The sequence below is a fragment of the Podarcis pityusensis genome (genome assembly GCF_964106645.2).
Source record: "Podarcis pityusensis genome assembly, chromosome: 11".
NCBI lineage: Eukaryota > Metazoa > Chordata > Lepidosauria > Squamata > Lacertidae > Podarcis > Podarcis pityusensis.
This window is the reverse complement of record NC_138036.1, coordinates 36,078,839-36,105,020: the sequence shown is the minus strand read 5'-3', so window position 1 is coordinate 36,105,020 and position 26,182 is coordinate 36,078,839. Positions and strand designations below refer to the sequence as shown.

The following is a 26,182-nucleotide window of genomic DNA, read 5'->3' as shown; positions in this document are numbered from 1 at the left end:
GCAAACCGCTTTTGAAACTGAGGGAAGAATCAAAAGCAGCTTGTGATAGGATATGAAGGGGGTGTCAGGTGTCAAAGGAAAAAAACTTTACAATTTTATTCAGCTATCACAAGCCCCTTACAAAACGCTATCCCAAGTAGCTGTTTAGATCCAAACATCTTTGAATTTGAAAAACAGATAAGTCATGAGCTATTTCATTTTAATAATATCAACCTGTTTGTACTGTAACAAAATGGTATTTGGCAGCTATCTATGAATACAAATATGTTTCATATCTATTATTATAGTACCTAATACACAAATATACCACTTTTCAGCATATTAACAACGCTTTGTGGCAATTTTCCTGAAAATATAGTTTATACATCTGTGAAGAGATGTACATGAAATAATTATATGACAAAATAAAAATGCCATAGGTAACAAGCAGATTTGTTTATGAGTATAATAATCTTATTTACCATAATAACTAAACTCAAATATAAGTTATTTATAGGCCACATTTTCTGTTTTACTGCTCTAAAGAAGCACTTTTGACTCCTGAAACCAGTAGCATGAAAATTACAGCCCTGTTATATTGCAGGTGTACTATGTACTCTAAAAAGAAATAGACTGTGCTAACCTTACAGTACAGGTGAAACTCGAAAATTGTGAATATTGTGAAAAGGTGCAGTAGCTATTCAATCCATAACACCTGCAATGGGTTCCTGAGCCTTTAAATGGTCTCTCAGTCTGATTCAGTAGGAAGCACAATCATTGGGAAGGCTGCTGACCTGACAGTTGTGCAGAAAGCCATCATTGAGACCCTCCATAAGGAGGGAAAGCCTCAAAAGGTAATTGCAGAAGAAGCTGGATGTTCCCAAAGTGCTGTATCGAAGCACATTAATGGAAAGTTATGTGGAAGGGAAAAGTGTGGAAGAAAAAGGTGCACAAGCAGCAGGGATGACCGCAGCCTGGAGAGGATTGTCAGGAAAAGACCATTCAAACGTGTTGGGGACTTTCACAAGGAGTGGACTGAGGCTGGAGGTAGTGCATCAAGAGCCACCACACACAGACGGATCCTAGAGATGGGCTTCAAATGTATTCCTCTTGTCAAGCCGCTCCTGAACAAGAAACAACGTCAGAAGTGTCTTAGCTGGGCTAAAGAAAAAAAGAACTGGTCTGTTTCTCTGTGGTCCCAGTCCTCTTTTCTGATGAGAGCAACTTTTGCATCTCATTTGGAAACCAAGGACCCAGAGTCTGGAGGAAGAATGGGGAGACACACAATGCCAGATGCTTGAAGTCCAGTGTGAAGTTTCCACAGTTTGTGTTTATTTGGGGAGCCATGTCATCAGCTGGTGTTGGTCCACTGTGCTCCATTAAGTCCAGGGTCAACGCAGCCGTCTACCAGGAGATTTTGGAGTACTTCATGCTTCCTTCCGCAGACGAGCTTTATGGAGATGCTGACTTCATTTTCCAGCAGGACTTGGCACCTGCCCAGACTGCCAAAAGTACCAAAACCTGGTTCAATGCCCATGGGATTACTGTGCTTGATTGGCCAGCAAACTCGCCTGACCTGAACCCCATAAAGAATCTATGGGGCATTGCCAAGAGAAAGATGGGAGACATGAGACTGAGCAATGCAGAAGAGCTGAAGGCTGCTATTGAAGCATCCTGGTCTTCCACAACACCTCAGCAGTATCACAGGCTGATAGAAGAAGAAGAAGAAGAAGAAGAAGAAGAAGAAGAAGAAGAAGAGTTTGGATTTGATATCCCGCTTTATCACTACCCGAAGGAGTCTCAAAGCGGCTAACATTCTCCTTTCCCTTCCTCCCCCACAACAAACACTCTGTGAGGTGAGTGGGGCTGAGAGACTTCAAAGAAGTGTGACTGGCCCAAGGTCACCTAGCAGCTGCATGTGGAGGAGCGGAGACACGAACCTGGTTCCCCAGATTACAAGTCCGCGTTGAGGTAGTAATTGATGCAAACCAAGTATTGAGTACATATGCATGCTTCTACTTCTCAGAGGTCCAATATTGCTCTATTTGCAATCCTTGTTTTGCTGATTTCATTTAATATTTTAATTTTCTGGGATTGTTAATTTGGGGTTTTCATCAGCTGTACGCCATAATCATTACAATTATAATAAATAAAGGCTTGACATATCTCGCTTTGCATGTCATGAGTCTATCTCATATATTAGTTTCACCTTTTAAGTTGAATTACTGAAATAAATGAACTTTTCCATGATATTCTAATTTTCCGAGTTTCACCTGTAATTGCTGTCACTGAAGAGCATTCTTACAATTTACAAACAGCATAAGCCATAGAATAAAACTTTAATAAATAACATTTTTTTAAAACACCTATTTGATCCTCTTATGCTATTTCTGATATTTGTGAATACTGTTAATACAGGTTATAATGTAGCAGAGAAATCAAATATATATTCTAGCCAGTGTAAATTGTACAGTCACTACTGCAAGCTAATTTAATTGTTTCATCTGAAACACACTGAACTTTGAGGTGATTTCAGTATCTTCTATTTAAACATTTCCTTGAACTTTTTTTTTTAGAATTAAAAGACTCCCTTTATATTTAAGATTCGTAAGACTTCAGCCCTCCTGAACCTATATGAGTTTTCTCTTGCTTTTCCAGAGGGAATGGTCACACATCTACCCAGGACCAGTGTTGGCACCTGACACCCTTGGACAGCTGCCAGGGCCCAAGCACGCCTTTAAGCCCCACTATTAACATCTGCCCTAGATCCCCTTTCCTTTGCAATTTGAATTTCCCACAATGCCCCTGAAGTAGTAGCGTTCTGGGGCATTAAGAGAAATTGTAATGATGCTGCTTTGATTGCTCCAGCCATGTAAGCTGCCATGACCCACCAACAGAAAAGGGAGCTCTCCAGATTGCCCAAGGCACCCCAAACCCTGGACTGTCTCTGGGAATAAAATGTGTAATGCACCAACTTCCAGGTAGTTTCAACCATTGCCATGATACCAGTTTCACTAAAGATCTAGTCTGTCTGAAATACAGACTGCAAAGCTACAATTTTACCATCATGGTGATCAAAATTACCCTTTTCAATGCATATTATTTAGAAACATGCATCAGGGTTTACTGGGAGGATGTAGGTTTACAGAGGTAGTTGGTGCCTATTTTGAAACATGTTGATATATGGCACATGTATGACTTGTGAGTTCAAATAATGATCCACATTAAGAAAAAGTCTAATTTTCAGAGTATCTTTATTAAATGTAGGCTGAGTAACAACTAAACCAGAACATATGGCATATCCTATTTTTAATGTTCAGTTATCAAACACTCAGTGGACTACCAAAAATAGTCACTATCATATCACTAAGAGTTATCAGTGCAAAGCATCTTAGTCATTTTGGCAACAGCAGCAAAAAAAACCCTAATGTAGAATGCTTTCCAAAGATAAATGGGAACTCTTTGATCCTGCTATTAGGCGTAGGGTTGTTTCAGACATTTGAAAATGTTAATTAGAAAACCAAATGCTCCTAATTTAGCACATTATCGTTATAATGTTTAAAATTATCTTATACTATTGCATGTTTACATTATAGACTCAGCACCTGCCAAAGGAAAGGGCCATGCTAACAAAGGTGCCATATTTCCTTTATAATATCAGTGATTGATACTGACTGAAATTTAAACTATGTTTTGCATTTGGCCCCTCCAGACATTATTCTGTTTCCATGGCAGCATGTTCCTCAGACTAAGTCTGTCTCTAAAACATAACACAAAAACTTATTTATACAAAATGTCTAGGACTTGTTAAACAGAGCAACAACAAAACCCCATGGGCCAACAATTATTAGGCATAGAGGCAGTAGAGGTAGAACTATATGCTAAACAGAACTATTTCTCCCTGATGCTACTTGTTTTTATAACTACTTTTCCTTGGTGTTTGTTCATTGGTGTTTTGGCATTGTAACTTACATATTTTATAGATGATGACATAGAATTGCTGTTCACCAATTCTTAGCTGATAACTTTTCCATTACAACATCTTGATTTTTATTGTAAACAAAACCTGGGACTTGTAATTATAGGTATGGTTTCGATATGATAAGTTGTAAAAACGTTTAAACATCTCTGCACAACAAGGAGACTTACTTTTGAGAATTAACACACACATATGTTATATGCCCCTTGTTATTCCACTTCACCTGAAAGGAATAGGATTAGTCTTTCTTTAGATTCTAGTAACAACTATTACAAGCAGATACAAAAAAACAGACAAATGTTGCCCAATTGTCTTGCAGTGTGACATACTCACCAGCAGATTTTAAGATGTTGTTTGGTTTCAAACAACACAGCTCAAGTAGGATAACTCAGTGATTTTCTGTATGATGGAGATCACAGCACATTATTTTGAAATAATTAATGTTATTCTGTAATATCTGTCTTTCTTCCCAAATCTCATGCGTGGAATTTTTGCTTCTGCTGAAAGTAGAAAAGAGACCCCCCCCACAGGTGGCTGTCATTCTAGGGCCATTCCTTTAATGCTAATGGGACTGTTGTGATGCCAGTGTATTATGGACTCCACCCTAAGGACTTTATCAGGAGTCTCTGGATTATTTTGTTTCTATATACTCTCATCTGAAGATTCAAGATGCCAGAAAATGGGTAACTTCATTAAGTACATCTAGTTTCATTCACCTTGTAGACTTTTCATCAAAGCTCTTAACGAAACCCACAGCTGCTAGCATGCAATTAAAATATTAGTTTCTTTTGACTGATAAAGAATGTTTCATTTAGAACACAATTTAAACACATTGTTTGATTCAAGAGTTGCAAACAGATTGTGTACAACAATGCCATCAGAACAAAACATCCTTTCACCAAGTACAGCTTCAGTTAAATAATTCTCATTTTAAAACTGTGATTAATGAATGGATTGATTACTAATTAATACAATGAATGCTTTCAGCCGCATGTGCTAATTTCCATGTTAGCCCTGTTTGACAAAACTCATATCTGAAAGACTTTTTGAGTTTACTTTGAACTACAAGCATTAGGCCACTGTGAACCATTTTTTTATGTTTTAAGTTAGAAAAAATAAGGGTGGACTGTGATACATGTGAAATAAAATAACACACTTATAGCTTGAATATATATATAGTTCATTTCCAGTCTGACATTCAGCTGTGGAATTACAGTATTGAAAGCATTTTCTCCAATATGCTTTTACAGTACATTTTTTGCACATCTAATGTAAACTACTGATTCATTTGCAGAGCTGCAGCTTTTATCTAGCTTTTTCTCTTTCTTTGACTCATTGGATTATAATAGGCACAGAGTTGTATTGATTACTATAACTTGCATGGGAAAATCTTTCTGCTTCAGATTGGCTATAAATTATAAATAATGTATCTCAAAAGGCTGTGTGTTAAAAGAAGCAATGTTCTTCTGAGACACTCTCATGTAAAGCTCTTAAGGCAGAGGTTATTAACTTTATGATTGCACTATTGGTGTACTTGACCCGTAGCAATGATCACTATCCATAAAATCGTAGACTAGATAACCATTGTCTGCCTTTTCCAGCAATGTTCATTAGCAGAGACCACCAAAGATCACTCTAATAAGCAGAGGGTCAATATTCACTGCATCAGTATAAATTTGTTTGGTGCAACAATGAAGTTATCCTCCCTTCCACTCCAGCTAAAAAAGCAGTACTGTGTAATTGGGGTGTATAGATTTTGTACATATTGGCTGCTTCTGGACATAATTCTAAACTATTGTTTAGTGCAGAGATGGGGAACTGTATTTGGCTTGTGGTTTAGAGCCAGATGTGTGGGACTGCCTATCTGCCAATCATCTGATGTCAGGTGATTCAACATCAAAGGAAGAAGTGGGAGTGCACTCCCAATTCTTCATATCCTCCTTTGCAGCCCCAGCTTGAATTCAATAAAACATAGTTAATATTAAGCAGAGTTTGAAGTTTGCTAAGCAGCTGCTAATTAAAAATGGAAGTGAAAACTTCAGATCTCCTCACAGCCACTTCAGAGCGGAGAAGGGAGCACATGAGTTCAAGGCTCGTGAGCATAATGCTAAATTGTATTTTAGTATTTAACATCCCTTTAAATTGAAACACATTTGCCATTTTAATGCTCATTCATCCAGTTTATGGTTTTACCACTCTGAACAATTTGGTGTCACAACAGACTTGGCCCCCTCACTGCTCACCTGTAATTGCAGTTAATGTATGAACAAATTTAAAAGCACTGGTCCAGTGCAGGATCTTGGGAACCCCACTGTTACATCCTTTCATTGTGACAACTGTCCATTTCCTACTCTCTTGGGTTCTTCAAATAGTTACTGATCCATTAGAGGACCTGCCTTCTTATCCCATGACCACTAACTTACTCCCCTTTTGGTTTTTGCCAAAATGATCCATGTTCCACAACTTACTTTCTACTCAAGTTGTTTTGGTCTTAAAACTGAAATATATGCCTTCCTGGTATTTTGCAGTGAAGTATGGAAAATTCCTGTAGCCTCATAGTTTTGACTATTTAATGCACGTTACGTGGAAAACCTAGATCAATATTTGCTGTGCAATAAAAACTTAAGGATAATATATTTGCTTGGACTGCTGAGACATAGTCAAAAAGAAAATAATTTAAGTTTAAATTTCTCTTATGAAATTCAGATGAATGTATTGTTTGTTAGGGTTACTAAATTTTCCACAATAGCACAACATAAAAGGAAATGATCATTCAAATAAATGTGGATTATACATTATCTGTGATTTTGGTGTACCTGTGGGGTCAGGATCAGCCCAAGATATTTTGCTGCCTTAGTTGAAGGAGAAGGTACCACCCTCACCCACCTCAATTTTGTGTACAGAAACTGACCAGATTAATCTGCTAGTTTTACATCTACCCTGGCAATGGGACACAGCATCTGAGGGCAGCAGGCTAGCTGGGAGGGCACAGAGCCAGCCAAATGGCACATACAGCTCTGTCTTGCTACTGCCTGGCTCCCAGCATTTGCTTCCTGAGGCAGCTGTTTCATTCTCCCTCTACCATTCACACAATTTTCTGCTCGGTATTTTTGGCTGGTGTTTCCTTGCTGCTGTTAGTGGTAGAAACATGCATGGCAATTACGTGGATTATGGGAGTTGCAAAATGGGGGTACTGCTATTTGTGTGGAAATGAAAGAGGGGAAAGCCAAACAGAGAAGAATCCCCTGTAAAAAGCATGTTACCTGGTATTTTTAAAAGATCCAGTGCTTCAAGGGACAAGATGGCCATGGCTACTCTTGTCTCTACTTCCCCCAGGCCTGTCATCCATCCATCCGTAAATGTGGCAAGAAATAGAAGCTACATCCATCTCATGTTTAGCTTCATTGTAGAATTTTAAGGCACAGGTTGAATCTGATAACCATGTGGGAAAACAAATCAAAGTGACATGGGATTAACACACTATTTTGCCTTGTAATGGTGTGCATGCCATGAAAAATAAGAGTAGGCAAAAGAGGAGTAGAAAGATTGGTATAAAACTGTGTAAAAGCACTACAGAAATTGAGGTTTTGATGTTGATCTAGAATTAGCCTAGATGTGAACATACCCATAACATTCTCCCACACACATCTCAATTATGTAGGGCTGCAGACTTGCCCTTTTTAACTCTGCAGAAAACAATATATTCCCTGAGTAGCCTTGTTATTCACAATGACATTAGTTTCAATGAAAATCCTCCTCTTAAATTTCAATCCTTGCTTGGAATAAAAGAGGTGCATTTTCTTTTCAAATGTATGTATTTATATGGTTTCTCAGGTCTGTCCTTGATCTGTCAATTACTTATGACCTTAGTATTAATCATTGCATTTATCTTTAAATGAATTCCTCTTCGACTCTACAGCACAATGTATGATTCCATGGCATCATCTTTTCTAATGTCCATTTTATACATCATGCTGTTTGTCCTGTCCCCACCCCCACCCCTGTCCCAAACCCTGCTGTGTGCATGTCTCAAGGAATTGTTGGGTTAATGCTCAGGTGGTTGTTTTGGCTGTTTCTCTGGTGCCTTGCATAATTTCATTTGATTAGTGGACTTTGCAAATAAGATATTATCTTGTTTAAATGTACCTAACATGAACTTGGGACACCAGTTGTCGTTTAATTCAATTCTAAGAATAAATGATCCATGTGGATTTATTAAGCTATAAGATGCTTACAAAAAATAAATATTGTGTTTGAAAACAGAACAGCTTTAAAACCAGCTGCTGCAATGAGGCTTGACAGATTCACAATACTTTCAATTCACAATACTCTGTGCTTTTAACATAGAAAGGAGAAGTGTGTCAGATGCCTGTTCTCCTATTAGAGTACTGCAGTGGTAAGAAAACAACACCAGTAGGTACAAATATTCTCCCTTGTTAAGCAATGAACAGTAAAATATGTCTACTCAGAAGTAAGCCTAATAAGATCAGTGGGCCTGAGTGCCAGGTAAATTCTTGATTCACATTGACAGCCTCAACACAAGCAGAGAGCACTGTTACGTTAAAGCTCAACAAAGCTCAAAAAAAGCACCAATTGTATGGACTGGTGCCTTGATATGAAGGCTGTCCTTATGCCTCCTTTATTTGCATAATCATGGCAGCCCTTTTGGATGCACCACAATCACATATCATAGCAGCTGTGTGGACAGCCTTCATGTGAAGACTCTGGTTCATGCAACGGTATACTCACTGCATGAGTCTGACAGCAGCCCACATGATGTTTGCTTTCAAGTGTGCTACTGACCAGACCTAAGCCATACGTATCCTATTAGGTGAAGAGGCCCACTGCATGCTCACGGTATCTTTGCATATGTGTTCAGCCGTCTGTGTGGAGTCTTTATGAAGGAGTGGATTTGTTTTAGAATAAGTCCATCTTTTTATTTTACACAAAACAAGTTTTACTGGACTGAGTCATTAGTTCAGACGTGCTCTATGCAGCTGTATGTTATGTCTGCCTTACTACCTGTTATTATCAGACTGAAGATCGTTTTAGAGCTACATGAGGGCAAATGCCTGCTTTACACTACAGCAATGAACCTCAGATCCCTGTTATGTGTGACCATATCATGCATGTGTTAGTGAACACACATTTTTGACATATTAAACATTTAATGTGTAAGTGGACATTTTAATAGAACTGCTAACCGTATGGTAATACTTAACAATATGTAGAGGACTAATCTGTATCCTCTAGCCTTATCATAACCCTAGTATTACCAGGATCCCTGAATTTTCAAACAACTGTTGGAATGTAGTGGCACTGAACAACAGGAATGAAGGCAACAGCCAGCTTGCTATGTGAATCAAAATGCTTCAGTGGACGTTTAAAATTGCTATTCTATGAAACCTACAACATATCCCCTAACATGCAAGGTATGCATAGGCTATTTGCAGTATACTTCTAAATTATGTCTAATGTGACCCTAAGACTACGGAGAAAGAGAAAATACAAAAGGGTTTACTAAAAGCAAAAATTCTAATTGGAAAGAAATCAGCAGTAGAATATCCCTGTGACCATTCTTAGGCTGAAGTTTATTCAGTATTTTTATTAGTAATAGAAAGAGAAGTAGGGGTGTTTTGATTAAATTTGCAGCTGATACTGAGCGAGGAGGCAGTGTCAATACAAGGAAGGATCAGGAAATTATGCAGACTGAAATAGATGATCTCATGAACTGGTGTAATAATAAAAATACAAGAAAATTCAATATGTGTAAGGTCATGCATTTGGGACTGTGGGCTCATCAAGTAGGAACAACTGGGGAAGAAAGAGATTTCAAGATACTGGGTGGTCACAGGGTGAAAGTGAACTACCAGTGTGATGCTGATGCAAAGAGGAAAAAGTAAATTCTACAAGCTTATAAGGCAAAGTCTGTTCTTGGATTTATTAGGGTAGGAAACTTGTAGGAACAAAAGAATTATTGGTACCCTCGTACTAGGTGCTGATAAGACCACATCTGGAAAAATGCTTCATGTTGGTTACCCATTTAAATAAAAAATGTTCAAAATGGAATCCATGCAAAAAGCAATCAGGTTGGTTAAGTAAAATGTATTTTCTGAGTAGATGTTTCAAAGGTTTTGCCCCTTTAGCTTATAAAAAGGAGACTGGGAAGTGATATGACAGCACTATACAAATTTTGCTAGAGGAAGTAGTACAGAAAGGGAGATGAATTTAGGCTTTAAAAACCAGGCATATAACATCACTGGCTACATATTTGAAATAAGCTTTTGTAAAAATTACAGGTCTCAACCCATGAAATAGTGTAGAACATACGGTAAGTTCACTTGGATTCATGATAGGGCCACCGCACTTCATATGGCAGCCATGCCTTTAGTGTAACCACTGAATTTCCTCGTGTTTAAAGAGGGCTTGAAAAATATTTTTTTTAAGGTTTCAGAAAATAACAAAGATAGGAAGCCCAAGATCCAGCATACCTGTCTGCAGATTATCTATACCACATATCATATTCATTGTCTAGCAGGGAGTATTCTGAGAATCTCCTATTCCCTTTCTTGTAAAGCTATGGTGAAGATTCACGTCACCAGTAAATGCACAAGTTGATTTCTGTGCCAGCACCTGAAATTAGACATTTTCTGCAAGAAGCCAACAGTGTTGTTGGACTACAACTCCCATCATCCATTAACACTGGTCATGCTGGCAGGGGCTTATAGCAATTGTAATCCAACAACATCTACAGAGATGTCCCTGTCAGTTGTTGTTGTTGTTGTTGTTGTTCCTAGTCCAATGCATCCAGCTGAACTGAATTTAGTTGGATTGGCATAACCTGAAATAATTGGAAATTTCAAGCATCATCAGGTCCTTGGAGAAATATTTTGACATTACCACTGTAGCGTATCAACCTAGGTATGTTATCTGCAGATGAAGATTTGTATTGAAATCTTCTTTTCTGCACAGCAGGACAAGCTTTTGTTTTACATAGCTTGTATACTCCACAACGGGCTCATTGTCCTACAGAAACTTGTAAACTCTGCGGAAGAAGCACTTTGTCCTGCACAGTAGGCAAACACCTACTCAGGCAATCTCCAGGTGTAAATTATAGCATCTCTAATCTCAGTGCCCTATACCAAAAGAGACTGTAATACTCAGAAGAGGAGTTTGGGGAGTTTCTGGGAGCAGCAGCAGCAACAAAATAATTTAAATTGAATTTCTGCCCCTGTCATGAATAAGGCCAGAAATGTTTAATAATAGTAGTAGTAGTAGTAGTAGTAGTAGTAGTAGTAGTAATAATAATAATATAAAGTGCAGCTGTTTATTATTTTGCACATTCACTAGTGATAGCAGTTTTCTGGAAATATAAAACTCAATCATACTTAGCTTTCTTCCTGCTTAAGGTTAGAATCTAGTACACACTTCTTGTAGAGTAAGCCCCACTGAAATCTAAATAAACATGCAAAGAATTGCACTGTAGATGTCTAACATCTCAGTATTTCCCCCACTCCTATTAATGCTTATTTTGCTTTCCATTTTGTAGATATTTTCCTAATTTAACATTAACACATTTATTTACTATTCCAGGTTGTTAATGATGTTTTTAAAACATGAGCCTAATACTTTTAAAACATGAGCCTAATACTTTGCCCAATCCCACTGAAGTTAATTGCATATTTTCAACTGTCTTCAGAATAGTCATGATTTTACTCTGGAATCCTGGGCCTAAACATGAACTCTAGCTTGTCCGCCTATGTCATTGATATAATCTCATAAATTGTTCTACAGACAATGGCCAGTTTAGGAGCATCCAAATGATGCACGATCAAACTGGGAAGTAGCCCCCAAACATCATAGAGATGTCACGAAAAGGGGAAGACAAAATGGGGCAGAGTGGAGCGGATTGTATTGTATTAAAACTATCCTATTCAGTCACACAGTAAATCTAAGACAAGCACTTGGTGATATGATTTATTCCCAGTTGTTGAGAGAATATTTGTAAGATGTTACAGTTGGCCCAAGACACCTGCAGAGCCATCATAATAATAATAATAATAATAATAATAATAATAATAATCACCTCCCCAAAGAAGCATAGGCAAGTAATGCTTAGAAATACTTCTGTGTGTGCAACATTTTCGGAATTATTCCCTTCACATGCAAAAAGATGCTAAAATCTAACACTTTCAATATTCAGAATGGCATGCACTGTCCTGCTGGACACACCATGCAAGAGAGTCAGCATCCCATGTGATTTATTCACCTTCTTTCCCCAGCAGCTTGTACAGTTCTGCCAGACCAAGGCAAGAAGAACCTTATATGCATTCTAGTGCTGCACGTGAGGTTCTCTGGATTGGGGTCACTGCATATGACCTTCTAATTCTAGAAATGTTGCTTCTGCCCCTAGTTATCTAGCTCTACCTGTATACAAATGGGAGGTAATGAAAACTTCTCAATCAACTAGGTTAATAATACTGCAGTTCTTTATGCATATCTCCAGGAAAACCATTACTGCACTGGACAAACAGAAAATCATCCATGTTACTGCCTAGACATTTAGTAATTCAGTGTGATATAATTATTGACATGTCTACTTCTATTTATTCCTAAATTTCACATTACCTTGTAGGTATGTGTGGATTTTCCCCTTTTAAGAATACCATTATTATTTTCTCTGAATTGCAATCAAATTTGCCACAAGTGATTTCTTCTTCTTCTTCTTTTAAGTAATACAGTAGTTGCTTCCCACCCACACCAGTGCTCTGGCATCTTCCTGATTCTGCATGAGTTTTCAGAAATAATTGCCAGTAGTTCAGCAAATTCATTAACTAATTCCCTTACGACTCTGTGATGCTTGTCATCCAGACCTGCTGATTTGTATATTATTTTTTTCTAAGCATTCCCACATTTTTTCTAATCCAACAGCTATATTGACAAGGTCTCCATTGTTCATCAGTACTACTTTTCTGTATTTTTAGACTGATATTAAAACTATCTACTATCTTACCTCTTTTAGACAAATTAAATCATTCATTAGTAGATCCACTTTGTTTTACTATTTTTCACTTAGTATTTTAAAAATTATTGCTTCCTTTGGCTAGCATGGCTCCATTTTGCATTTCTTCTGCCTTCATCTTTAAATTGCTACATTTTAAATTGCCTCAGATTTTAAAATGGCCGCCTTGAAAATTAATGATTTCCAAAGCAGTTATTTTCTACCCTCATATATTGAAACAGTCCCCTGTGAAACTACATGAGCTCTTCATGTTCAGTGCTTCTGGTACAATTGAAAAATCTTAAGGGTAGCAAGATTCTAGGTTGTTCTTACCTTCTCCCACTCATTGATTTTAATACACCCTCTCATTACACCATACTTCTCAGATTGCTTAAATCCCATAACGTTTATTCCTTGAAGTTGTTTTTGTGGCTTTATTCTATTGCATTGCTCAGTGTGGCTGCACTGAATTTGAATAGTTTTTATTCAGTTGGTACAAATATTTCATATTTCAGCCTCCAGTTTTGTCCTTTGGCAAAGAACTTATACTAATAGCTGCCTCTCCCAATGATTTCAGTCAGTTCAGCTACGTGGTAATCAGTGACTTTGATCATAGACATCTAGCTACATTTTGTCAACCAAGCATTTCATGAAGTTCCTATATAAAAACAATAGGCTAGATAGGAATTAGGAAACCTCAGTTAGCTATTGCCTTAGGCTGCAATCCTAACTCCGCTTACTAGGAGTAAGCCTCACTGAGTAAGACTTACTCCTGAGTAGACATGGTTGGGATTGAATTTTTTGTTACCATAATTTTTCATAAGAAAAAAGAATGGAGGGCACTGCCAAAACTAGCCAAAAAAAGCAAAGAGAGGAGGTGAGACTCCAGAGTCCAGCAGGTGCCAGAACAGAGGACTTTTTGTAAATGAAGTTTTTATGAGCTTGTTCCTCAGGGACAGCAGTGCAAGTTCTTCTATATCAAAAGATGCTTTTGAAGCAATTTCGTTGTCGAAGCTTCATTGTCCCTAGAAATGTGCTGCTGAAGTCCAGTGTCTTCTTAATTTTACATTAGCTGAAAAGTGGATTGGATAGCCATATACAGGTGCACTGTAATTTGATTTCCTGGTTCCTGATCCCAGAAATAATACATGCCAAAAGAATCCTGCTTTCCTACATTGATTCCCTAACTTATATTAGTAGCAGAGCCATGGGGGGCAGGTAAAATGTTCTCGTTCCTCTTCCTTTGTCCCTCCGTGGATATTTTTTTATGTCCCATGCAAAATTCTGTGTAGAAAATGGACTGCACTTGTATTCCTATCCAAAGTTTACTATCTGGTTCACTGTGATTTTGATCAATATTTTAACACATTACTTTATTCTCTTTATTGTGAGAATAAATAATATTGTGCAAATATTTCATTTACCATGAAATGACTTATGCCTATTATTTCCTGCTACTATTTGGATACATATTTTTGCCTCCTGTTCATTTCCATTTGGCAAAATTGTTATATAATGAGAAAATCAGATCAATGGAACATTCCATGGATGGTGGCCATAATGTTTTACTGTGAAATCCTGGAAAGATGTGCTACTCTTTTTTTCCTCTCTCTCTCTCTGATAGTTAACCATGAATATCTATGAGCAAAATGTGACATCTCAAATGCTATGAAGGGTCAGCATTTATACTTGACAATATGAGAGGACTAAGATTTTAGAGCAATCCTAGTCAAGCAACAGATCATCATAATTGTAGAAACTAAAAAGTCATTGTAGCGATTGTACCACAAGGGAAATTGTTCATCCATCAGTAAGATTGTTACAAGGTAGGAGACAATGAGGAAAGGGAGTTAAAATTGCTTTAGCCCATTGAGTCATCAGTTCCCTCTAGATTCAAAAGCCTGAATTGGTTTTGGAGAGAAGTGGCATAAGAGGATTGCTACGGGAAATCTTAACAAGTTGATCATAGTCTCAGTAACACTAGCAAGTGTAAGTATGATCTCTCCTAAGGAAAAGTGTAGGTTACATATTGAAGGAGAGAGAAAAGGATGGGAGTACAATTAGCACATGTCTTCTCTCACTTTTTTTGGGTCATGTGTATTTGGAAGATGGCTGTTCACAAAGGAAAACAGATGTGATAAATAGTGAAACATTCCCATCACTCTGCAAGTAATTTATTGTAAATGTAGGCCTATATTTACAAATGAATGTATGCTGGCTTATGAGAGAGAGATCAGTGGCAACATAAAGGGATAAATGTTAGTTGTACTATGGATGTGGAAGATGTGGAAAATATTTGTGCAGAGTAGCATCCTACAGTACTAATATGTAAGATTAAAAATTGTGAATGGAGATTATTGACTACCTTTGTGTTCTGCTTAAACGCAATTAGAAGTGGGGACAATAATGTAATTGTGGCTACCTGTTTAAGAGAGCGTATAAAGTGGCCAATTGTCTTCTTGCAATTTTAGTCTATTTGCTAAAACTTACAAGATATGTGCGCCAGATTTATCTATGGGCAGGTGAGATATCTTTGAAAAAGTGCTATCTATCTTTTTCTTTGTGTTACAAGGAATTCTTTGTGCCCGTAAAGTCCCCAGGATGTTTGCTGTGATACAAAGCCCTTTGTTTTAAAGGTGCTTGTATGTGATGGTTAATGCATTTTATAAAAGGCATCTGTGGAAGTGATATCCTTCTTTGAAGTGACCTGCCTTAAGTGTTAAGAGTGTAGGGGAATATATGTGCAAATTAGATTTGAAAAGCAAACCTCTGCGGTGGGATGTATATGTACTGTAGAAGGGTCTTTGTGTAATAGTTGCCTCTGGAAAGGGATCTCTTTATGGGAGTAGTAAGAATGTTGGTTTTGTAAGGAAGTGGCTTTGCAACTGTATGCTAGTATTACTACCATTGGTATGATCTAGCAGGGACTCAGAATATATATTTTTTGTATCACTCCTATCCCAGAGACACCCAACCACCCATCAGGAAAGCTCTCCTTCAGGGTAGGCCAGGGCCATCATGTCCTTTATTGTTGTAACTCCCAGATTGTGATACTCTCACAAAACTGTTGCTAGGCAACAAATGTGGTTACCAGGTCTCCGCGAATAGCTGAAGGGGAAAGCAAAGTGTTGCACCATTGTAGAGTAACCATAGCAATGACCTACTATTACAGAGTGGAGAATTATCATTAACAATGTTAAAGTATCATACAGGAGCCTGGGATCTGGAGGCTTCCCAGCAGCATCTCTGCATAATTGTGTTATATAGGAAGGGCTCTGAACTCTTTCAGGGCATCTGGTTGCTGGGTATTGGGGGGGATTATTAAATGCTGTTACTGTTTGGTTTGTGAAAGAAACATGCAGGGGAGTAAAAGGTTTTGGGACTCCTTAGCCAATCAGTGTGAGAGAGGAAAAGCATATGTCAAGAACAATGATCCCAGATCCACCTTACTTTTCCAGAATACAGATTTATGGTTCTACAACATATATATATATATATATAAGTATTAATCATAATAGATTTAATCTGTGTTTTTGCAGGTGTGGGAGACCATCACCATAACCACATACATTTGGTTTATTGAAAGAGAGGCTTTATCTAAGTGGATATGAGTGTTTTAAGCAGAAAAAAGTTGTTTCTCGGTCTGTTCACTTGATTCTTGCTTGTAGAAGAGTGAAATGCCTGGCCATACAGGAAAGTGTACCTAATTAAGCAGCTGTCTTTTGGGAACAAGAAACACTGGAGAAAAGAAGTTACGGTACTACTTCTGTTTGAAAGGCACCCCAGCTTTCCTAAAACAAGGTTACATATATTGCTGCCTGAGAGTGCCTTGCTAATCAAGCCACTTAAGTGTTCAGCTTCCCAAGGTTCTGTTCCATCAAAAATTGGGAATATAAACATAATAGGATGATCAGACTGCCAAAGGGCATTACTCCTACATCCTTACTCTTTGCAGACAAGATTTTTGCATGTTCAGCTTGTCAAGGATCTGCATCTGCCAAAATATCTGTTACTATGTAACTGTTGCAGGTATAGGAGAGTCTCTGCACCTGCCCCTAGTAGATTAGGATATTAGATTTGGACCAATGAGGCATGTATCCACTAAGTCTCCCACGTTTTCTCTTAAGTTTATTTCAGAACTATTAGCTTTCAGACCTGATTTCCTCTCTATAAAATGTGAATAACTGTGTAGGTTTGTTGTAAGGGCAGTATCTTGAACTTTAAAACAAATGAAAATGAAAATAATTAATCCCATTGGGAATGATCTAAATGGTTGGTGGAGAAAAGAGGCAGACAGGATACTTAGTACCAAACCGGAATCCTACCCCTTTTCAGTGAGAGCCCTTTTCCTGTCTTAAGGCTGGTTAACAACTCCTTTCCCCTCCCTGGGGCTTAATTTGAGTCAAGAGTTCAGAAGCTCTTTTCAGTGCCAAGCTGCAGGCCTGGTGAAGCAGGGGAAGGCAGTGCCCCCCTAGCATGTGCAGAATGCTCCTCTCGCAGTTGTGAGTTGCCACAATCAGCCTTGGCACGGGCAGCCTGGATGAGAGGGCAGGCCTTGCGGGCTGCCAGGCTTCAGAAAACCCCTCTCCCGTGCCCTGATGGAGAGCCTAACCTTTCACAGCCCCAGGCCTGGCTGCGCACTTACGCAGAACAAGCAAGGCCCCCTTGATGCCCCGGGCATGCACTCCCGGGTCAGGGTGCGCAGGATTTCAGCCTGGGGATCCGGGAGGGCGGGGGCTGCCTGCGCGCCTGGCGACGCTGCTCCGGCCGCCGCCTGCGTCCCGCTCCTCAACTTGACCCCTGTGGCTCGCTGTCGTCGGGGGGCGGAGTGTCTTCCTCCCCCTCCCCCTCCTCCTCCTCCCTTCCCTCCGCCCGAGTCGCAGGCAGTGACGCTGTGCTTCTCCTTCCTTGTGTGTTGCAGGCACGGAGCGGCACGAGCTGACCTCGTGGAAGAGCTACGCGTCGATCTTCCGCTTCTTCGGCGACGCCATGGAGGCGAAGAGCAGCTCGGGCAAAGCGGCTCCGACGCGCCGCTCGCAGCGGATCCGCTACGAGGAGCTGTAACCGGGCGGGAGGCGGGCGGGCGGGCGGGAGCCGGCGCCTGCTTGCCTGCCTGCCTTCCCGCCTGTCCGTCTGGGCGGCGGCGCTCGGCAGTCCCAGCCCCTCATTAGATTGTTTTCTTCCTAGAGCACAGGGTCGCCGTGTCTACATCTAAGTAGCGTTTTGCATTATTTCTAGATGAGTGCAACTGTCAAAGCAATATGGGTTCACTGGTTGTGCTTCCTGTGGGCTGCGGCGGGGATTTCGGGCTGCCCATCAGTGCGCAGATTAAGGCTGACAGCAGCACCGCACCGCGCAGCCTGGTGCAGCTCTAATTGCCCTGACAGAGCCCGGCACCGAGCTGATGGCAGGCGGACGCGGCGCCTCCCGGGTCCTAGCGCCCGGCCCTCCCTGCCCCTCCCCGCCGTCGGAGCTCGCATTTAGTTCTCCTTGATTTTAATGGTGGACTTCAACTCTCGCTAACCTTGGTCCCGCCCACGCATTAGGCTCTTTAATGATTTCCCGCAAACGCTTTGGGCGGGGTTTTTTAAAAGTAATAATAATATTAAAATGTTTCCGTGCTTTTTAAATTCAGGGGCCCTAATAAACTGTATTGACACAATGGTAGCGATCCTAAGCCCTGCACGTCTATGAGACTTACGTCTCGCGTCAATGTGTTTAGGATGCGCGTGTAACTCCAGCAATGGCTATTTTACTCTTTCTACTTCAGGCTGCAGAGAGGCTGTGCCACCCAAACTGAAACCATAGATTTAATCAGTGGGTGCTTTGTTTGGTGTTTATTAATGAGGAAGACTTGAGCGACTTCAGCAAATCTGAACATGGAAAGAGGACTTAATTTTACTTCCAAATGCGCCAAAACTACCGAGCGCTCTTTGCTTATGTGGTTCCTAGGGAGTTTGCTGAGTCATTTAAAAAAAACCTAAAAGGATGTTTTAGCGACACATGTAATATAGAGCAAATAATACCAGTATTTAAAATGTTGCTTCTAATACTTGGTTGAAACGTTTATTTTTTATTCTAACAGAATCTCTATTTTGTGACAAATCAGATAGCGAAGAACTTTTTTAAAGATCCTGGACGCTCCCAGGACGCCGCCTCTCCGCCCTGGGCCTCCCGGTTCGAGGCCGGGGCAGCAGAGTTTTCCATTCCTTGCTGAAACAGGGTCCGCCTTTGCCGGGAGGGGCGATTTTCCCCCCTCCCTGCCGAAAGATCTTTTTTCTCACTCAGTCTGTTGAACTCCTGAAGCCAGTTTCGATTTACCTTCACCGTCTGGTGACACTGTGAAATATTAATAGCAAAAAAGAAAGAAAGAAAAGAAGCATGTATTACTGACGTTGCTAATCACTTTTGTTATAAGCAAGAGGACGTCGTTTTTACATTCCTTAAATTCCTCATGGCTTTCAATGAGTCCTGACTCTTTATAATTCCACGCAGACCTAAAAGTCCTTCGGTTGTCACCGAGTGTTTCCAGTTACCATGATGCTCAGTAGGGTCTGCCTTCCACCCAACGCCGCAAATTCACGGGCTTCTAAGCCCCAAACTCGTGGCCAGTGTGGCTAAAAGGAGTGGGGTCCCTATGGGCCTCATCTCACACCCCCCAAAGCTCTGCCCGACCCGGACTCCAAGCCTGGGGCGCCCTCTCCGCCTTCTCTGCCAGGCCACGAGGCTCAGCTGACTGCCGGGAGTGGCTGCCCTGCGCGCGGCTTGCGCAGAGGGATCCCCAGCGGACGGCGACCCGGCCTCTTCCAGAGCAGCAGCGCCTGGCTGGTGCTCGAGTAGGCGCGCCGGGGCACCAAGGAGCGTTTGAACTTTTCCTGGCCTCCCCTCTCAGATGTTACCCGAGCGAAAGAGGGGGTCACATTTCATCTCATGCATGCATTCAGTGGCTGGGCGATTTCGTTAGATACCACCACCAGCTCGTTTGAAAGGGAAGCTTTTGGGATTTCAGAACAGACGTGTTGGCGCACGTCTTTGAAAGCGCTGCTGTTAAGATTATCCCAAAGGGCGCAATTCGGGTTAAGGGGCCCTGTCGGTGCAAAGTGGAGAGAGAGAGAGAAGGGCTTTCCCTTCCATCGGAAACCTGCCAGCGCCATCTCTCTGGGGGCAGATTCAAAGCCAGAGTCAAGTGGCTCCAAGTGCAGAGGTGAAGGTGGCCTGTCTCGGCGCGTCGGCTTCCTCGCCTGACCACCTCTCCTCTGTGAAGGGGTAGCCTTTCAGACTGGCAAGTTGCACACCTACTCTTCTGTGCAGGGAGAATGAACGAGCCATAGTCGGGCAGGCTTGCGGCAGGAATAGTCTCCTGATCGCTTCCCTGGTGACCACCTCCCCCACCTGATGGTCCCCGTCTCCTGTTTCCCCGTTCTCTGGAACTGCTCCTCTCTCTCACCCGCCTGGGCCCACCTTAGCGTCAGCTTCAGGGTGGTAGACGGTCGACCTGGTCTTTTTTCTTATCCATGCTTTTTCTTTCCTTAGCTGTGATCTTGTGGGCTTTTTCCACAGCAACCCTTAGACTTTACCCTGTCTTTTGTGAAAGCCTCTGGGGCTCTGCAAAGTGCCAAATCTCACCAAATGAGTTTTTTTCCTCCTCTCCAAAGTGTCACGGTTGAGGTTTCTACTCCTTCCGGTGTGGTCCCACCAGCCCCTTGTTCTGTATCTCGTGCCGTTGCCTGGGTTGTGTTCTCGCTGCTTCTGGACCCAACTGTAAAGCACACAGGGAGCTGTTAAAAGGGTTGTCTCTTTCTGTTTACACTGAACCAATAAAAAAATGGTTTCTCTTTTAAGATGCGGGTGTGACTTTCTTGTCTCTGGTCTTGTTAAGCAACTGTGCCAGGCGCAACAACTCAAAGGGATGTTCATTTGCTGCTGGCCGGACAAAACCCGTTTGCCAGGAGCAAGGGGAGCGCAGCAGCTTCCAGGAAGGATCGCTCGGACTCGGTTGCCCCTCAGCAGAGCGAGCCGCGAAAGAAAGATCTTCCTCCACCTGGGCCGTTTAAGGCTGGGAATTATTTGCGTGGCCTCTGAACGTGTTTACGAATATCCAAGGCCTTGCAAAAATGCGAGGCGGGGGAAATCGCGTTTACTGTTAAAAGGGCTGGGGAGGAAAGGCACATATAGAGCGAAAGGATGAATCGGGCACCACAGTGCATGGGAATTCCTGCGAAATGGGTGTTGCGGAGGGTATGTTTAGGAACCATTTTATCCAAACAAATTATATCCCCAGCTTTTGCAAAAAAAATAAAAAAAAATCGCGTGTGATGCAGTTCGGTCCCATTCACGCTTACCCAAAACGAGGCGCCAGTAAGTTCCGAGGGGCTGCATCCCCAGTACCTCCGTATATGAGTGCAAAAGCCAAAACAAAAAAAGGAAACCTTTGAAAGTGTTGTGTGGCATCCAGCAAAGGTTCCGGGGCTTGAGCTTTCCCAGTTTAGCGTTTATTTCACCCGAGCCAGAAATTCTACCATGTATAAAAATCTCCACACCTTTCACGCGTCTGCTAAAGTCCCGAGTAGCAAATTATGAAGCATTTTTAGGGTCATACATGGGCTTCTCCCCAGTTTAAATCAAGGGGTCTTTCAAGGGATGCCTGCATGGGATGAGGCTCGTTCATTTTCCTCTTGGAGCCATCGCTGGTCTTTTCTAGGAAGGCGCTTAAGGCTTGTCAGCCCCAACCAAGGAAGAGTGGCTTTCCTTCCTTGCACAACTGTCCTCTTATTGCAACTTGCTGGCGTTAGAAAGTGGGAGAAGCTGGGAAAGGGGGCATCCTGGGTGTGGAAATCACTTTTTACATGGATGGCACCAGGGGAAGGGCCAAGACCTTTCCCCAAAGGAGTAGCCCTTCCGCCACCCAGCTAGCCTTCTAGTTTCCTGAGGTCACAGAAGGAGAAGCTCATTCTGAAGTGCGGATTCCTGGACCGGGACTTCTAGCAATGGGTCCAGTTCTAAGAAGGGTTACCTGGAGAACAATAGTACCTAGTTCACAGGGGACATGTTGTATAGAATTTCGCTGTAAGCCATCCATCCCAGACATGTCACAAGTCAGTCTTACTCCCACTGAGTTGGATGAGGCTCTCTCGAAGGTAAGTGGAGATAGGATTGCAGCCTTCACGTGACCTACACAGTTCTTATTTCTTTCTTTCGACCACGTGGGACCCTGCTCACTCCCAGCCACCGCCGCTATGCAGTCTGCCCTTTCTGGACACGCTGCTCTCTGGTGTGCATTTGAATCTTACCTACTAATGGGTCAAATCGATTAAAAAACCTCCAAATCGACCTACAGGATCTTTGATAAAGGACAAGCCGGGCAGTTTAACGAGCAGGACCTCCAAGTGGGCGTTTGCTGCCCAAGCTCTGGGATGGGACCAACAAGGTGGGAGAGATGTGTAGCTCCAGGATCTGATGGGAAAAGGGGGCGTGTCCCCTTTTTTGGTGGCTTCTGTGATTCTGGATGCCTGGTGCAATGGACTCCGCTCTGTGTCTGCTGAGCTAAGCCTGATCAAAACTTAGCTCCCAAACCGAACCTGACTACCTCTGGCGGGGAGGGGGGGGGGAACTTGCATGTCCTTGATATCTGCCAAGGTGGCCTGAGCTAAAAGCTTCCCCATCCAAATCAGTGCACATTCTGACCCAGAAATGCGAGGAATCCTGTCCCTCCTTTCTGCTGCTGCTGCTGCTGCTGCTGGCTAGAGATTTTCCCTCCACTGCAAAGGAGGTCTCTTAACTCCTTTCCATGAATATAATTTGTGGGCCCTGGAGAATGGACGGATCCCACAGCACCCGAATGACCCTTGGCATCCCCTCCTCTCCCAGGCCTTCATTACTCTAGGAAAAGTAAGAGAGTCAGCTATAGACTGTAGCAGCATTAAACTGTGATCGTGCGTTTGTGACTGGCGGTGTACCTCCTAGTCGAGGGACAGTGATGCAAAATATCTGAAACACACACACACACCCTTGAAGCATTTTAGCTTTTAGCTCGACACCTGAGCTGTGTAGCAGTAGCAGTAGCAACGATCTCCTTTAAAACACACTTGGGAGGAATTAATGACCGAATGGTTGGTTTAATTGATTCCTCCTTGGATTGGTGGCTCCAAGTTTCACACCGCTGGTCTGTTCACAAACTGATGTCTTCTGGAGTTACCATAAATCTGGGCTAAAACCGCTCGGCTGAAACAGCGCTCCGGCAGTCCGGGAAGGGGTAGGGGCGAAGGCAGAGGATTGTTCCTGGTAACAAGGCTGTCAAGGCTGTCAGGATAGAACTGGGCTCCTGAAAGTGGGTCCCTCTTTCACTTGGGACAGTGAAGTAGCTGCAGCCCAGGAAACACCCCGCTATAAGTTTTAGAACAAGTTTAGTGCCATAGATCTGTAATGCCTTAAAGGAGAGAGAGAGAGAGAATCGATACAACTGGACCAGTTCGTAGTTACGCCGAACTCTGGATGGAGCGAAAGAAGAGGGGCAACGCGAAAGGAAGGTGGAAGAAGCTCTTACTTTCCATTCTACTTTGACTAGGCAAAACACCTGTAAGAATGTCCCAGTTTTGCACCAAAGCAACTGAACGGACAGTTATGAACACATTCTGACTATGGGGCTCTAGTTTTGCCGGCTAAGAGGATCTGTTTAACATCAAAGGTTGCACCGGGTTTCAACTTCTGGTTGGGTGGGCCTGTATCCATATCTCCATATCTCTATATCTATCTGTAGTATATGATCCCAGGATTTATTTCTGCAGGACCCCCGTCTCCTTTTAACCGAACATATTATTTGTTAACCACCCAATAACCCCGTGAAGTTTGTTCCTGAGAAAATGTTCCCATTTTACAGATGAACAAATAAGGTCGACAGGCCCCTGGCTAGTATCTGTCCTTTTAAAGTAAAACTCTGTTTGGGTTCATGACAAAGAGAGTTTCTGTGCATGCCGCAAGGTCCTTTTATGCAGCTTAGTACCTTCATTCTAATATATGAGTTGACGTGGATTCCTAATCAACTAAAGTGGGACGTTTAAATATTTCTTTTCTCAGAGGAAGCGCACTTATTCTCCCCCCCTTCTCTCCCCCCCTCAGGAACCAATTCTCAAGTACAATTGAAAGCTGTCATATAAGACGACGGCAGTCTGTGTGCCTGCGCTCGAATTTCTATTCCAGTTGAAGTTAAAGTAACCTGTTAAAGGATGCGGAGTGTATTTCTGTGTGTATCTGATAGACAGATCACGCTAATTGTTGACTTAAGTCCCCCAAAGTGTGAAAAAAGAACTTCCCCAAACTTTGCAAACGCTGTCATTGCTCCTAATCCCCCACATTTTCCACTTTTCTTTCCAGTTTCGGATTGCGTGTGTTTGTGAGCATTTCACCAGATCAGTGACAGCTCTTTATTTGCATAATTATATGCTCTGGTCTGAAGAGAAAACTAACCCCCAAATTTCATGGGTCACCAAACTACGACAATCAATGTTTTATCACGTATGCTAAGCAAAAACCTAAGAAGCTATATGAAGTTTCTTGGGGAGGTTTTTACTCCTCAGAAAATTAAAGACGTGGTGCCCCTTCAATAGATGCAAAATCTTTCCAAGCTCTTTGTAACTGAATTCTGTTTGAAGGGGGAAACCAGAGATTAACACGTAGATCTGGGGAGAGTGAGGCGGGGGCAGAGACCCTCGAGCATCACTTCAAAGTAGATTTCCAAAAAGAAGCGCCTCTGCGTGTTGACAGTTGCCTGCTCCAAATACTGTAAGGGGCCAATCCTATACGTGTATGTTGAGCGTTCAGCGGGGCTTACTCCCGGTAAAGTGGGTCCGGGATTGCAGCCAAATCTCATTCGCAACAAGAAAGGGCCCGCAGACCCACTCGGATCCCCAAATAGGATTGTTCGTGTTGTTTGCTTCCCATATACAACTCATGGGTTTAAAGCTGGGATCCCGCTTTCCTTCCATTTATCAGTGATGGGATGGGAGGGTATAAGCCATCTAATCTATCGATCTATCATATTTAAAATTAAATAAACGTAAAGACGACCTTAATCACCCCCAGCCTCGCAACGGGATTTGTTCTGGTCCTTGAATGCACCCAAATCCGTGGGAGGCCCCATCATTTTGGAATGTGATCAACGTGCATGGTTGGAGCGAAGAATGGATTTAGGAGTGATCACAAGCCAGAAGGACAGGAGAGAGAAAAAACACCCAATTGACTGAGGACGCTGCAGAACAGGCGGGAAATTCCTGTGGGGTAAAATGGGGAAAGTGTGTGTCGCGGGGCTGGGGGTGGGTGTTGAGGTCGGAGCAGGAAACCCATCCTGGGGGTCTGCTGGTCCCCCTTCATTGGGGGAACTGAATTCGGAGTCCTTCTTCTGCAAGTGACTTAAAACTAAAATGAGGCGAAGGGATGAGAAAGTAGGACATTTCTCCTGATCTTTACTAAGCATTCGCTTCCCGACAGCTTCGGCTGAGGACGATTAAGCCCGAGCCTCGAGCAAGAGCGCAGGCTGGACATTTGGAGCCGACAGGAGTTGTGCCTGTCCCGCCGCCAAGGCAGCCTCTGCGCCCAGGAAGGAGCCGCGGTGGTTTGGCCGGAGTCGCCACGAGAGCTGCCCGCGCCCTGGATGAAAAGGCCGTTGATCGCCTTCTTCCCCTTCAGAGCATCAGATGAGAATAATCTGGGGGAAGAAGGAGAGAAAAGCCCTCGCCTCTTCACCTCCATGGCGAATGCGGGCTCTCTCAGCTGGAGGAGTAGCATCTGACATTCCTCCTCACAAGAGGGAAACTTCAAAAGAAGCGCAGGGAGCTGGAGAGGGAGAATCCAACAGGCGAATATTCGCGGCACGAAGGGGGACCGCTCTGGACAGCTCAGGACCAGCCTGCCTCAGGTTCCCTCTGCCTCTGGCCCGGCTTCCTGGGGGAAAGGGAGCAGGTCGCTCGCCCCGACGGCCGAGGTTTTGCTAGCCTCTCCATGAGAGGGTCCCCTGCCTCCCAGGCTCTCCCTGCAGCCCCGACATGCCTGGGTCTCTGTTGAGGTCAGGCGACGAGAACGACCGGCTAGCAGTTCCCGGCTCCCCCCTCCAGGCTGGACCCGCGAGGCTTGAAAGGAAAGGCCCTGCTTGGCTGGCGGGGGGGGAGACTTTTCACTCTTCCTTCCGCATAATCCCTTCTGCCCCCTCCCAAAAAGCCCATCTCACGCCC

The 26,182-nt window shown here is 42.6% G+C and overlaps 1 protein-coding gene across 5 annotated transcripts in view; it reads left to right on the top strand.

Moving 5' to 3' along the window:
• Window positions 1–20,800, top strand: part of ARB2A (ARB2 cotranscriptional regulator A) — a 209,202-nt gene extending 188,402 nt beyond the window's left edge. For 4 of the 5 annotated variants that reach the window (XM_080972935.1, XM_080972938.1, XM_080972934.1 and 1 more), the window contains one exon: window positions 17,881–20,800. In XM_080972935.1, the coding sequence (XP_080829061.1) occupies window positions 17,881–18,023 (143 nt within the window). In that variant the 3' untranslated portion in view covers window positions 18,024–20,800. The remainder of the gene's footprint in view (window positions 1–17,880) is intronic. The other variant, XM_080972936.1, reaches the window with a different exon arrangement.
• The last annotated feature ends 5,382 nt before the right edge of the window (window positions 20,801–26,182 follow it).